This window comes from Dufourea novaeangliae, unplaced genomic scaffold (assembly GCF_001272555.1).
Source record: "Dufourea novaeangliae isolate 0120121106 unplaced genomic scaffold, ASM127255v1 scaffold21, whole genome shotgun sequence".
NCBI classification, from domain to species: domain Eukaryota; kingdom Metazoa; phylum Arthropoda; class Insecta; order Hymenoptera; family Halictidae; genus Dufourea; species Dufourea novaeangliae.
In genome coordinates, this window is record NW_015373910.1 from 387,792 (window position 1) to 403,923 (window position 16,132).

Below are 16,132 nucleotides of genomic sequence, written 5' to 3' on the forward strand. Positions count from 1 at the left end.
AGTACATTACACCTTATAAGCTCGAAATAGTAGATGCTACGCTATGCAGCACATCGATTCTTAAAATGTAAAATATTGTATTCGTATTATACAAAAATAGAAATACTTTGATATTCATTTATCGAATTACGCAAACAATTCTACGCATGTTAAACGTATCTCTTATCGAGTGCTAATACAGTTGGTTTGCAAGGCTGTAAAGTTTCCTGCAGCATAATCCTCAGACAAAAAATTCGCAACACTTTTAAAGTGTCAAACCATAATTATGTGAACAAATGGTATATATGTCATTGTAATATAATCCAAATAAAGTTATATTCTTTCGCAATTCTGTTAACGTTTACCATGTATACCTTCATGATGAATAAAAAATAAATGAAAAATTATGCGACAATTGAGTATTTCATTCGATAACTTTTGCCTGTGTAAATAATTTTAAAAGGTATTTTTTACTAACGGGTTATAAAATTACCTTTTAACTCCCCAGGCTTTTCATGTCGTTCAATAATTATTTAAAATTGTCTAAAATGGCGAATTCATGCCGAGCTTTGTGCCAAATTCTAGTCGAGCTCTCTTTTGATACCTTACGTTTGCTCTGAAAATAATTAGTATAGAATTGAGTGATGCGTTTCGTAATACTTACTTGGAACAGAACTATTAACTTACTTAATTTCTTGCCATTTAATCAACTCATTCACCGCAAAGATGAACGGCAGAGAGACTAAGAAAAATAAAGGCAGATGAATGGGAAAGTCTTCAATGTTTTGACCCTCCTCTTTCCAAAACGTGCAAAATACAGTCCCTGAGAATGCAGCTTGTGCGCACAATCTATAAGAACAATATTAAAAAGAAAGTCTTGGAAACTTTTACAACTGTTACGGAAACACTTATGATGACACTTACACTATAAATGCACTTAAAAACCACACGAAATTGTTGAAAGGTTGTTTCCTCCAGATAGAATATTCTCTATGTACGAAGCCTATGGATATGGTTACTGTGAACAAGTAGTAGACACGATATCAGAATACAATCAAAATGCGTCGTGCACGAGGTGATCAACGATAAAATTTACCTAAATGTAAAACTAACAACGACAAAGCGAAATGCTGTACTACTAAAATGACATTCGGTTTGGCACCCCAACCACCCCAAGAAACCTCCCCCTGTGAATCAGGATACACGTACAGGCACTTGGAATCTGTGGTCGTGTAAATTGGGCACAATGTTAAAAACGATATACATTGCGATAAAACTATCGTTACAATCGTCGGTAAAAACTTGCTGCCGTAACACCATATAACGAACAGCGCAACCTGCAAGACAGAAGACATAACAGAATCAGAACAGTTCCAAGCGAAAGCTTTAAGTCTTCTCACCTGTCCGTTTATGGTACACTGATTCTTTCCCGTGGCACGTTGCATTATGCTATGATCCTTCGGTGTGGCAATCATCGATATCGATAACATTGGAATGATTAAACAACTCAACCACAAGACCTGATCGACAGAGAATAGCGGCGGTAGCAATAAAAAACCGGACACAGCTTGTGTAAAGGAGAGTGTGACTGTACAACAAAGCCAGAATTGCACGCAATTCCAAAGACACTTCATGTAATGACGAGCCTAAACGTGTAATAATAAACTGTATTTTAATAGTGATCAGAAGTGAAATTAAAATTTAAAAGTGAACCCTTGGTACTGGAGTATTTTCAAGTGGAAAGGTACCAAGCTGTATCCTCCACCAGAAATGGATAGATCCAAAGGGTTTACGTTTAATGTACACTAATCTACCTCCATGATCAAATGGAATATCGCAATCGGATCTTCACGTTTGACGCTTAACGAGCACGCAACAGAATTTAATGCTCTACTGAGATCGACGGGTGATGGACCTTGATCATCCTTCGTCGACGTTAATACAGGAACTCTCTGACAAACTTGTGGATACAATGGTTCCACTGCCACTCTAGAATCAAATCATCGTTAATATTATTATACGCTTGAACGTAGCATAGAACAGTTGAAGACTAGCGGACACACTTTGATAATTTCTCTCTGCAGATTAAATTTTAAAATTTTTTATACAAAGTTATATTTTTTTGCAAAAAAAAAAAAATAATGGAATGCGTTACTGAAGCTTCCCGTTGCGGAATAAAGAACTTAGAGAAACCGCAACGTTCAATATTACAAGATGAGAATTTGCTATATCTACAACCGGATAGAAGACGTCCAATAGTGTATAATAGACCGTATATAAAACCAACCATTAAAATTGACTCAGAAACAACGTATGGCAGGTCTTATATGAAATTCGACTGCGTTCCCAAGCGAAGATTTAATTACGGGGACCATGAGAAGATAGCGTCTAAAATCTCCGAGAAAATCGATTCTGATACCGTATATAAATTATCCTTTCAACCGTTGAAAGGAAAAGTGCCAGAACCGTTTCTCCCAAGAGCACGTTTATTTATAGATGGATCGCACGATATGACAACTGTTCATATGACATCTTACATGGATCCGGGACGCGTGACAGTGAAGAAATATAAACCGTACCAGGGAAAGTATCTCCATTCGGTTTCAATGGAAAATACAACAGTGACAAAAGAATCTTACCAGAATTTTTCTACGCCTTCTGTCGTTACGAGACCAAGAAAGCCAACATTCTGGCAAACTAAATCCAAAACGGATTACCAAACTACGAGTCGTTTGTCCTATCAATACATAGGGCCTGTATCTAAAAGGATTCGCGTGGTCCCGAAACGACCACTCATTACTGCTCAAATGGAGAAAGATACGATCTTTAAGAGTAGCTACAAAGTTCCAGGTCGTTTCATAAACAAGGAAAACGTAAAGCATAAAAATGGACATATTTTCTGCGTTAGCAGAAGAGCCCAGAACACAAACTACTTCTCCGTAATCTTGCATAATGTGCAACATTTCTCTCGTAACAGCAGTGTTGCAGTCAGTGAAAAGAGACACCAGCAAGGGTACATTGTCTATTAATTCTATATGTGGTCGAATCTTATCGATACCGCGCGGTAGTTTCGCCTAAAAAGGAAATGGTACATAGAAACTCGAAACATGCGGTTTTTCAAGACAAAATTATCCTCAATCGGGAAACTTACTCTATTCGATAAATCAAAATTCACCGGTGCACTTTGTTCTGTGCTGTCTGTGAGACAACTCAGAGACCGCCATGCCTCTTGGCCAGACCCTAAATCCACACTTTGCACAAGTACACTATCTTCGCTTCTCACTGTATCCTGTTCCCTGTTATATATTATTACATCCTTTAATACCCGACATTCATTTTCCACTCTTAAATTATTTCAAAAGACGGACGAAACAGAAGGGAGTAAATAAAGTTGAAAATAGTAACTAAACTGTTAACAAAAATACGTGAGTGAAAGGAGCTAAGTCTACTGCAAAAAGAATGGGAAAGAACAAAAAATAATTACGAAAAGAGTGACGATCCAGTTCTCGTGATCCTTTGTACTAGATGATTTAGACTGGCATGCAAATTAAAAATTATATTATAACATTCAGCATTTAATAATTACGATCATTTCACATAACATGAAACGAACCTATGGCTCATAGCACTCTTGACTTGGGATAGTCCTGTATCGTTCCACTCCGTGGCCTCATCGTCGAATTTCACAGTAGAGAAGTCTGTGTTTATAGCGCTTGGCGCGGACATACTCATAGCACGGCTGTTGTCCAGATTGGTGCTATAATGTCAAATAATGCATAAAATAGAGAGGCGATTCCTCCCTGATTGATTCATGCAGGGTAATCTTAGAACACAAACACATCAATGCGGCATATGTATGCAGCAGAAATGTATGAATGCATGCTCGTAACTTTCGAGTCAGCAAATGTTTCATTTAAATATCGTATCGAGAAGCAGAAGCATGGTTCTCAATCGAATATAGTTATGTATATTAAAACCCTTGGACGGCGATGATCGGGTCTATTATGAACCGAGTTTTCTCGAAGTTCGTCTAACTTCGTTGGCGACAGCTAATTTGAGGTAGCAGTTGTTTATATTAGTTTCGGTAAAAACAGGACAGGAATTTCTCAACGAAATACATTCAAGAATGCATTTAGAAGAGATGACGCACAAAGGTCCATTATGGTCTAAGACTCCGCTCTTTATATTATTACCAAAACTGTCCACCATCCAAGGGTTAAGTAACAATGAACGTTTTTAGTGTTTGTGTGTGATAAAAGGGTAATATGTAACATACCGAGGAGAGATACGATTAAGCAAGTGGCTGGCCTCATCCATGCAGGAGTAATTATGCTGATGAGATTGGGCCGAGGGAGTGGGTGAGGACATGGCTGCTGCCTGGCTCACCCACCAACCCACTGGACTCTCGGACCTAATATTGGTGTGTTAGTTACAAACATTTATTTGTGTATTTTATGTATGTTATGATATAATATGAGATATTAACACATGTGCATGGTATAATTAGATGTGTACTAGAATAGATGTTGTTTGAGACTGTATCTGCTAATGAGGAAGCCATTAAACTCTATTAAAATCGTTACCAGTAACTACTGGCGACAATACAAACGATATAACTTAATACTCTAATAAGAACATACAAAAGGTTTTTGGAAAAAAAAAAGGTTCGGCTTTTAAATTTCACTAAAGTACATACTGCTCAAAAGATCAAAGGAAGGAAAATCGGATCATCGCATTCAAAGTACTTTAAACTCTATAGAAACGATAATCACAATAAAAATATTAATATAGAGCGTAACGAATAAACATGCAAATTAGTAACAGTAATGAAAGAAAGAGGTATAGACAAACATATACGATGGGGGCATGTGTGGATATCTCTCCAGCCATTGCTGTCTCCTGTAATGTACATGCATATTTTACATTCACATTCATAGCTATAACAAATAGCTAGTTAAACAAGTTCAAATCGGACACCACAATATTTTAGATTTACAACATATTAGATAAACGACATTAAGAAGTGACGTATGTATATCCTGTTTAATTGACAAGTAAAAGAAAATAATTGTAACACCAGCAACGTATACGATTAGTGTCATATTTAGTGTTGAATATGCTTTTGTACACAGACTTTTACACATATAGAAAATAACATATTTATACTCTCCAATATGAGGACATGCCCCAAACTTTTCATATTAATCCAAAAGCAAAAGAAAGCACAGCAAAGAGTTTGTAGAAATACTGATTGGCAATTGAAGAATGGAGTATAGTACCTAGCTCTCTCACTCAGCAATGAAATGTGACAATTCCATCCGCTTTCCAGCCCCATTTTCTCTGAAAACACTCGAGATCGTAATTCGTTCTCTTTACTGAAGTGAACGAAACGTATGCAAGCTCTGTCGAGTTGTTCAATTAATTGCACCTGTAGAGCAGTCTAGGTAAGTTTCATTAACATTTGATTATAAACAAGTTACATTACCAATTATAGTTAATACATACCATATCTGTTTGTGCTTGATATTGCATAGTGACCATTCCAATGAAGACTTGATTACATTGAATTTCGAAACAGCTTTCGACATCGCTTATGTTATCGTCCTTGTTTTCGTTGCATAGAAGAGAATCTATAAAAAAATTATCATAATATTGGAATAATTCATATTGCGTTTATAATTATACAAGTAACATAGAATATTATTGATACTTGCCAGTCGAATGAAACTGTCCAAGAATGCCTTTCACTCTGGGATCAAGAACGTTTCTAAAGTCCCAAGGTAATGGAGTAGGACTTCTGTGAGGCGTATACAAATGTTTGCTGTCTGCAGGAAGCTCTAAATATATTTTAGACATCTTATTGCTAATACCACGCGTTAATGGTCTATACGCAAATGCGGTGCAATACGATGTTAAGCTGGTTCTTTGGTAAAAATCTTGCACCTTTTTTCTGAAATATACATAGAATGATTACTGTCATCAAAAGATTCAAGTATTTTCGTACAGACTAATTTGTTTGTGTACCTATCAGATGCAGAAAGTGGGCAGAGATCATGACCATCCCAAAATTCAATACACGAATCCAAAATAATATCTGCTGTACCCTGCGTTAGCAGTTGCAAACCACCGCCACTGCGTTCTTTGACGACCACGGCGACCATATGTGGAAAAGGAAACTTCAACTTTGTTGCAATACTTAAAGATCTTGCGAATTTAATGTCACGTCGAACCATTTCTGGTTGCTAGAATATGATGCGTGAAATTTGAATCTCTCCTTTCATGAACGATTACAAAAATTAACTTAAATGATACGTGATGCTTACAACATGCCTAAATGTAGATAATTGTTGTTCCAAGTGAAATATATTTTGTGCTTGCTCTTGAAATCCTATCTGCTTTGCTAATTCACACAAGCACCTACATCAATCACATATTGGACTTTAGTAGGTGGTAATTTATTTTAGCAAAATAAAAAAAAAGAACGAAAGTGTGAGAGTGACCCATGATTAGCATTCACATGATTTATGTACAATATGATTGGAGATCCATTCACCCATTATAGACAGATTAACTATAAGTACGGAGGATACATAAAGTAACTATGGTTGGACTGACCACATCTGTCCAAGGCTCCCTGATTCGTCCACTAAATACACCTGTCTTGAACTTTGCATTGTATCTTTTGCCTGATACCCACTCTTATCTTCTACACTGTGATCCTGGTAGCTGACAAATGTGTATGATCAACGTTACTGGTAACTAGAAGTGTTACCTTTGGACTGTCTTAGGAGTATGAGTATGATAAACTGGTCGTAATTAGCTTGATAATTGGTAGAATTAGTTTGAATTACGTATACAAACAAGGGGGGAAATGCAGTGCAGCAAAGCATATTAATGAAATACAATGATCCAATTGGGCACAGTACATACCGTCTGTTTGTAACTGGTACAAGATTTTCATTGTATAGAGCTTCACAAGTGACATGGCAACAGAACTGCATATAATGTTCTTGCGTTTCCATGTTACATGTGTTTAGTAGAATAGCTAGACCTAGTGGTTTCAATGAATTCAAGTGTTGCCTCCAAGCATGATCATCAAACTGTAGACGAAATGGTAAAGCGTGATCATGGGTAAGATCCAAGACTTCAGCTGTTGAATGAGACATGTCTAAAAGCAGTCTTTCATGTATCATAGAATTCTGTTTTCGATAATATCAAGTAGATTATATTTTCTTCACTTCATATTACCATGTTGCACGTAAGATGTTTTATTTGAATACTGTTTGGAATCTTCGGTTTGAGTTTGGCATTGATGCTCAGAAGTTCTGTCTAAACTACCAGTACTATAAAAGAATAAAAAATTACCTCATAGGTTTTAACATTAGTACTTTGACACTTTTAAGTACAGCATATTTTCACCTTGATGATGGGGACAAAGTGTTGGTATTGCGTAAGAAAAATACTTTTTCCGCTGTCGGATTAGGCCACGAAAGAATTCCTTTTTTATCCACACAACATAATGCCTGAAAATTGTTTCATTATATTTCTCTTTCTATCGCATTATTTGATAATTAGTACATTTGCTATTAAGCTTAATCTAAAAGAATACATCTGAAGTACCGTGACTGATCCTAAAACATGTAGGATACTTGCAGATCTTGACATCATGTGTTCTTTACCAGACAAAATATTGAAAAAGTATTCTTTTAGTTCCAACCAATTGTATACTACTTCCGGATAACTTGGACCAGAGATATCCGTATCCTCGAAAGGATCAATAAACTACAATTATAATTCATTATGAAGTATGATGGTACCATGTAAATTTCATTGTATTATAGATATATTAACCTGAAGCTTCTTCGAAGACTGATACAATTTAAATAAAGCTTTAAACCGTGCCATTCCAAAACAGTTAAGAAAAATCCAACAAACTGGAAATATTAACGGAAGCAAAGGAATGCTAATAGCAATTGGTTGTAATATGAACATTTCGCTCCAATGACCAACACCAAAATATTCTGACAAATATAAGTATCGTAATAAATTTACAATTAGTACAATAATTAAAAGAACTGGATATGCGAGTTGTTCAATGCAACATATCATTAAGAGGTGTCGTTTACGATTATGATACGTGACTGGTCTATCGAGAGCTTGATCGAGAGCCATTCTAAGATTCATCAAGTATGGAGTCTCTTGAAGTTTGTAAATTTTATTTTTTAACGGTGCCCGTGCTTGAGGCGTTGAGAAAATTTCATTTGCGTTATGAACTTGCGGACTATACACTTCTCTAACATGTAACACTGGCGCTTCTGCATCCTGAAATGATTTGATTATTAATATTTGTATGTTTTGTATAAGATAGCAGTTTTATTTATCACTTTATCAAACTTACATCATAAGGAACACAATAGCCAGGTGCTTGTTGTCCAGGTTTTATTACAATTATGTCTCCAGCAACCAACAATGCCCATGGCAAATTCACTATATGGCCATCACGATAAGTCCACTGTAAAGTTAAACAAGGAGACAGTGGACTGCATAAATGTGGATAATTCTCAGAGTCCCATTGACAAGTATTTTTTGCAACTAAAGTGGACAAAACATAATCATATGAACAAAGTTTAAAATGCAATGAAATTCATTCTATTTAAATATAAATATACCTTCTAGTCGATCGAGAAGTAATCGTACTCTATGAGGAATTTCTTTGTGTCGTAATTTGTTATCTGATACAACTAAAATAAAATTTAAGACTACTAAACAACAGACTATCAGTCCTTCGTAAGGCAGTGTAAGATACCTATAATAAAGTAAAGATTTTTAAAAAAATGTTTTTTAATGTCTGCTTATGTTATATTTGCATGTTTTTCTAAATTACTATCTATGGTTCTACATCTTTTTAATATTTTAAGAAATATAACTACAATATATAGCTGTAACTTATTAGAGTACATATACTACATAGTCTATAAGCATCAATGTGTTTATACAATTTTATTGTGTTTGAATATGTGACATGTAACTATTGAGTTCATACCATGTTTCGTTGGCTGTGAAGAATGCAATAACAAGGATAATGGCATTGATCAAAAGTGCAATTGCCGAAGTCCAACAAAGAGTTGTGTATTGACTACGATGATGTAAAGTATCCTTTAGCCAAGCTTTATATTTTCTGCACATAATATATACATTATATACAATATTGAACATGATATTTTCTCTTCTTTAATAAAAAAGTGAGAAATAAGTAATCATATTACTTGTTTCTTTTGCACTCTTCTTCATACTCTTGTAAAACTCTTTTAATATCGCGTTGTAATGTTTCAAGAGCAATTCTGGTAGTTAGACCTAGTGATTCTGTGGCTTTACTATTTGCATTTTCACTTGTTTTAGATCTGTTGTCCTTTGCCTGATCACCATCCATTTTCTATGCAATAATATTATAAAACATTTTTTCCATTTTACTACATAATATACATTGAAAGTAACATTCAATGTTTTATTAATTATAATACACATACATAGAAAGTATAAAGATGCATATGAAAGCTTATGTTTTTGTTTATTTTTAAAGCATTCTGTATAAGTATAATAGAAGAAGAACATATAATGCAACAGACATGTATGTCAACATATGTTTGTTGGCTTTTTTGAAACAAAATGAAAGAATGTGATCAATAATCACTTATTAGCCAACTAATAATAACTTTGCCATCTTGTAATACATGTTTCAAAGAATTATTCAAGCATGCAAAGTAAACAAAATGTATAGAAAAAAAGAAGATTTCTAGAAATTCGTTTACTTCATCTTTGGTTTAGATACATAACTCATGCATTTTCATTTATGTATTTATTTTTTAAAATTACAATTAAGCAACAACAATCTTGTGATCTATGCACATCATGTCTCACATCATAAGAAAATGAATAACCAAAAACATAAGTCAACAAAAGTATGTGAAGCTATGCTTTCTATTGTTCTTATGGCACAAGTAGGTTGAGGAAACTGAAATAAATAAGGAAGAAACGATGCAAATACGATTTATTAATACAGCCAACAAAGTGCACTTCGATTATCTAATGTTGGTTCATATATTGGATAATTAAAAATAACAGGAAAAGCCTCATAATTGCAAATGACCCGAATCAGAACGAAGAATGCATATTCGGCTAAGCTTCACAGCACATACCATTTTATCACATGACGCAGTGCTGACGACCGCGATGTGCGCGTAGTGTGTTATGGTTTTCCCGGTATAATTTTATTCAATGATTAATTATCATTTGAACCTTTTGTACAAAATTCTTGTGCATCGCAATGCACAAGTATATTAAAGAAACAATATTGGAGTGCATGCACTCGTGTTCGTAGTGTTTATAATTGTAACGTAACCTCGTAACAATGGATTTATTGTACACTGTAAATAGAAAAGTGACATCGAAACCTTTTATAAATCAAGAAAGGTATGTTTCATTATTATTAATAACAACTACTTTTATCTTGCATATTATTGGAAATATTTTTCTTCAAGTAACACCGTAATTCATACTAATATATTACTTATGAATAAAATGTTAATAATTGCAATGTTTTTTGTTCAATTAAATATGTTCAAATATGAATATTTTTGTAATGTATAAAATATAGTTAAGGTTAGTTATAAGAACATATTTTGCAAACAATAATTTTAAAACCTTTTAATGCTTTCATAGTAATCCAATTTTTAGCCTGTATGAAGGACAATCTCTGTGCTCATTATCTAGTCGAAATATAGCAGCGTTTACTACGACCACAGAATTAGATGACAATAGTGGAAAAACATGGGGATCTCATGTTTATGTATGCGATTTAAACATGCCTTGGCATATTCATAAGTATGAAACATTTTTAAACAGTTTATTTAGCTGTTTGAAATATTTTGTTTTCATATCAGTTAACATTATTATGCATCCTTAGGGTATTGTCAAATAAGAATACTATTACGTCATTGGAATGGGATTTACCAGGTGATAAATTAGTTATTGCTGATTTTACTGGAAACGTACAATTGTGGATGTTTAAAGATCATGTCCTCAATGATTGGGTATTAATTGGTTCCACTTGTTTCATTGGGGAACACATATTAGGTGCAGCTTGGTTTCATAATGGGAAAAAGGTATTAGAAATTAATATATGAGACATTTAAGTTTGATTTGGTATACCCAGTTTACAAAAAATTATAATTTCAGACAGGACTTGTAACTGAGAAAAAAGATAGTATTCATTATAGTGAGAAATTTAATCATTTACCTTTTGCTCCTTCTGTAAGACAATTTGGTGGTAGAGCAGCAGAAGGTGTATTGGTAGTGTCAACAACAGGCATGGTTGGTGCAGTTATGATTACAAAAGATTTTCTAAATCCTATTTGTTCCTCAACTGAAAGCTTAGGCAGTACAAGACATAGAATAACTGCAGTTGACTTATGTTATGGAAAAAGTACATAAACTAATATATTTCTAAGTAATTGCATATTTAAAAATCTGCGGATTAAAGTGATATTTTATAAATTTTTTAGATGGTCATATTTTGGTAGCTGTCAGCAGTGGAAACATTTGTTTACCAATCAGATGTTACAGAGTATTAGTCCGTAAAAATGATGATAAATGTTCTATTACGTCACAGGCACTCCCAAGTTTCTTCTTGCAGGATGGAGCACCTAAAGACAATACATGTACAGTCAAATAGTTGATAGATAATATGAGTGATTGTTACACTTTATGTTAATAGAATTGTTTTCGTAGATACGAGTGTAACACACTTAAAGTTTGTAGTTCGGGAAGATGCAGATTCTTTGGTTGTTGCTGTTAATAGTGAAACTGGAGGTATTGTAGAAGTATGGGAATTGCGAGAGAAATCACAACCAGTTCATAAGCTATTTCAGCCTAAAACTTTAGAACCATTTAAAACTGTAGTGGTAGGTATTTAAATATGAAATTTATGTCGTAACAAACATTTACTGACGCATCTTGTTATTTACACATTTATAGGTATGGCAACATCAATCACAATATCGTTGTCAGTCTCCAATAACAGCAATAGCAACTACAAAACTATCAATAGTAACTACATTACCACCTCCAAGTTACGTTGTAGTAGCTTTGGCAGACTCATCGGTACATTGTTTAAGTCGTGATTGTCTAAAAGAAATATCTTTATCATCTTTGAATATGGCTTGGCGAACTGATGAACCTAATAATAAGTATTTTAAAAGTTCAATCTCTATAGCAAGTATAGATCTGTCCTGGTTAGGTTGTGTCCTCTTGGCTTGTGATACACGGGGAAATTTATATTTATACAAATTGTTGCCAGATGGAGGTAATTTTTTAAAGTTCAAATCAAGAAAATCATCTTTAGGAACACAATTGTGGAACTCTCAATTATCTTCAATCTTCTTTATAGGACCATCAATGACATTAACTTACGCATGTACACTGTTAGAGTATTGCCTAGTAACTGGATTGGACTGGTTGGATATACTTTTCTGCTTAAGATCTTCAATGATTGAACCATTATGTGAAAGATTGGATGTTTCTTTCAATAGGCAATTACAGTCCATACAGCAGTATCATTATATTCAATTTCTGTGCATCAAAACATCGTTATATAGGTTCCATATTATTGAAATAAAGCTAAGTTGCTAATTGTTAAATGTCTAGTGCACTATGACCATTGGAAGTTTATTTTCAGAATGTTAATATCAGGGCAGAGTAAGGCAGCAGATTTATCGTCACTGCTTATGATACATTCAGTAGCAACAGCTTTTAAATCCTTACTACGACCATCAGATTTAATTTCTCATGATAAGGGACCAGCGGAGAGTTTAGCAACAGTGATTAATGATGCAATTACTGATGTAGATAAGGTATAAATGAAAAGCTTGTTCTTTTCAGTCTAGTTACATCAACATGTATTTCATTATAATTTCGTAATTGATAGGTACTTTTACATCTTGATCCCAAAGAATTTACAGTAGAACCAAGTACGCTTCAATCGTTACAACAATTAATTCAGTGGGTCGCGGATCTGGCTTTGAATATTTTAGCGCGTCTTCCAGAACAGCGGCTACAAATGAAATCTGGCGGTGTTAGTATTCTTAGTTATTATTAAATAATGCTACCAGTCTTATAGTACGATAATGCCTTAATAATATAACTATTTTTTTGTTTTACTAAACAACACAGTATGAGCTTCTAAAGGATCACAAGGCCTTAAATACACTGAGAGAGTTACTTGTAATTATACGTATATGGGGTTTATTGCGTCCGTCGTGTCTACCAGTATTTCTTCGTAGTGCAGATAATCTCGACGTATTGGCCTTATTGTTCCGTTTATTATCGAAATTGGTCCAACCAAACGGTGATACTCAGGCTCAGCAGATAGATGACGGACTAATTGGTAAGTATTTCCACATCATTTTTAAACCATATTTAATGTAGTCATACTTGTATTACAATTAAAATGATTAATTTGTACTTAACGCTCTTGAGGAGTCATTTGGATTTTATCATAATACGTTGGTTAGTAGGAAGTAAGATAAAGCACCACTTCCTTCTGTGTTGAAAGGGAATTCCTGATTTTTTCGTTTAGTATTATTAAGCATACGCTAGCAGATCCACATCAAGTGGTCGGCTATTTTCTTTATTAAATAAAAAGTACCTTGTGCAATAAGCAATAATTAATTAAATTTACATATCTTACTAAATAATTTAAAATGAGCGAGGGTCTGGCTGTGAAACACACGAACTCCTTGGCTTTAACAGAGCATAAATTACTACAGGGACAAAGTGAATCTAAGAAGTGTTGGCAATGTTCAACGCCACATAAATTCGTTGTGTTTTGCGTAATAACGTTCTGCGTTTTTGTACTATATTGGATTATATTAACTCCTCTTATAATCAATCAATTCAATCATTATAATAATAATAGAAGCGGTAAGTGGTCAGCCGTCTGGTTCGTATTGAATTGGGTCATTGCGTTTATAACTTGGCTTTTAATTACATTACTTTTGATTTTAATCTGGAAATGTATCAAGTCCGACAAAAATGCTAAAACTAAATTACAATATGGTACAAGTAATTCAATGACGTCAGCATCTGTGGCCAGGGTAAAAGGTGATGATTTGGAAAATGTAAAGTTTACAAACATAAGAGAAGGCAAATCTTTGAATGATTCAATTTCTGATAAAAGTAAAACGAAAACCGGTATTGACGAGACAAACACGAATATTTTCGCTGAATCACGACCTAATAAAAGTAAAAAACATAAAGATCTTCCACCGCTTGTAATACATCGTCGTAATTCGTGTAACAACATCGAAAGTACTGGTACTGTAAACCTGAAAGATAATATTAGTGAAAATGATGAAGATGAATACATCTTACAATCAGGAAACGACATTCCTAAAATTCATAGACAATCTATGAAGGATTACTTAAAACTAGTAACGGTTACTCCGAATGATGAAGCAGATGTTAAATCCCCAGAAGGACCACTTTCACCGAGAGAATTATTTTTTATTGATCTTATAAAAGCAGCTGAAGAAGCTGAGGAAAATGAAATAAAAAGTCATTCAAAAGCCACAGAAGGGAAACATTTTTTCCCAAATGATTTCTCGCCGACCGAGAAGGGCGTTGTCAATGATGGAAACAATGAGATGAAACAGACAGACCGTGAATCAGTCTATTTTATTGCGGACCTAAAGCCCCCACAGACTGAGAAAACAGAAGTATATTTACAAATACATCCAGATCCAGAAATAGTTACACAACAGTCAGTGAATTTGGATATCGAAAAGTCAGTAGTACCGTTACAGGAAAATCCTGGAAACAATGGAAATGAAAATAATACAGAAAAAATTATTATATTTGAAGTATAATTATAAACTCTATAAAATATTAAAAATCATAATTCCAAGGTTATTTATTTCTTCACAACACAACCAGTACATCAGATCTATAGATTATTCTTAGATATAAAATAATAATAAAAAAAATAACTAGATAAAGATAAGAAACAATAAAATTGAAGTTCCGTATGTACAGAATTATGATTGAATCAAAAAAGTGCTACGACAATCACTTTCTTCCAGATGACTGTTGCCTGCTACCAAATCAGATCATGATTCCCCAGTTACATCAGGGTAATAGCATAACAGCTATAGCTACCCCTGTTCTTTTCTATCAGAGTTTTCCCTCACAGGTAAAGAAATGTATATGTTTTTCTTCATTGACTTATGAAACATAATTCAAGGGGTCAGTGCAATAGTGGAATGTCCAACAAGATTGGAAAAAAGTGAACATGTGCACAGTTGATTGTCAGTGCTACACTCTACATTGTGACAAGTGGTCCATCCAATACACATGTTAATATTGTGTTTTCTGGTTTTATTTTATTCTAAAGCAAAAGCAGTTAACCATTCCGAAATTTTGGGGCTCATTTTCGCAAACTTGTCTTTTTTTAACAGCCCATTATTGCACTGAACCCTCCAATTTTAGTTATCATAATATAGTGACAATTCAATCTGTTATATCATTTGATTGCAGTTGGAGTATGGTGTAGAATCTGAACAATTATTATTTGTACCTGAACTTAATCCAGTTGAGGGTTGTATGCATAGTGGACAAATTGTAGATGGTATTAGGCATTTATACCTTGGAAAACAACCACTTCTTGTTAAACAATGTACAAGGTGCTGAATGCAACAATTTCATTTAAATATTATAAATATATATTTATTAATTCTCTTATTATAGCATGTTTTTTGAGAAATTGAATTATCACAACATAAAATTTTAGGTGTGGGGGAAAAGCTCAAGTCCAAAATATGACAAGAACAGCTGCAATTAGGGCATGGGATCAAAGGTGGGCAAGAGCTTGTCGTTGTGGTGGTGTTTGGCGAATTCATAAGACTTGTCCATAAATAATTAATTGGAAGTAGTGCATGGATAAATTTTGTATACAATGATTACATTTGCGATTTTGTACATTATGTGGCAAATTATATATTAAACATTTTTATTTAAGATATAACTGAATTCTTATTTTATGTCTCATTAACGACATTCTTATAAAGCGGTGTGTGTAAACAAAACATGTGCTAAGGTACAT

At 33.9% G+C, this 16,132-nt stretch overlaps 2 protein-coding genes across 2 annotated transcripts; one reads left to right on the plus strand and one right to left on the minus strand.

Annotated features, from left to right (window-relative positions):
• Positions 1–488: 488 nt before the first annotated feature.
• On the minus strand, positions 489–9,409 carry LOC107194158 (transmembrane protein 94). Its single transcript, XM_015583727.1, has 24 exons — positions 9,246–9,409; positions 9,023–9,157; positions 8,649–8,785; positions 8,378–8,571; positions 7,831–8,301; positions 7,600–7,761; positions 7,399–7,502; positions 7,228–7,322; positions 6,910–7,147; positions 6,303–6,396; positions 6,004–6,221; positions 5,694–5,929; positions 5,485–5,609; positions 5,259–5,407; positions 4,256–4,390; positions 3,593–3,736; positions 3,131–3,275; positions 2,858–3,053; positions 1,794–1,981; positions 1,380–1,625; positions 1,076–1,316; positions 904–997; positions 667–828; positions 489–595 (listed from the first exon to the last, which is right to left on the minus strand). Exons 1-24 carry the CDS (start codon positions 9,407–9,409, stop codon positions 523–525), a joined length of 4,146 nt encoding a protein of 1,381 aa, XP_015439213.1. The 3' UTR covers positions 489–522.
• A 938-nt stretch (positions 9,410–10,347) lies between these two features.
• On the plus strand, positions 10,348–16,049 carry LOC107194162 (mediator of RNA polymerase II transcription subunit 16). The gene is made up of 14 exons (XM_015583730.1): positions 10,348–10,449; positions 10,714–10,860; positions 10,943–11,141; positions 11,215–11,461; positions 11,541–11,696; positions 11,767–11,939; positions 12,013–12,340; positions 12,425–12,632; positions 12,713–12,887; positions 12,962–13,108; positions 13,207–13,420; positions 15,114–15,223; positions 15,568–15,713; positions 15,821–16,049. The coding sequence occupies exons 1-14, from the start codon at positions 10,388–10,390 to the stop codon at positions 15,942–15,944; spliced, it is 2,436 nt and encodes an 811-aa protein (XP_015439216.1). The 5' UTR covers positions 10,348–10,387; the 3' UTR covers positions 15,945–16,049.
• Positions 16,050–16,132: the final 83 nt, after the last annotated feature.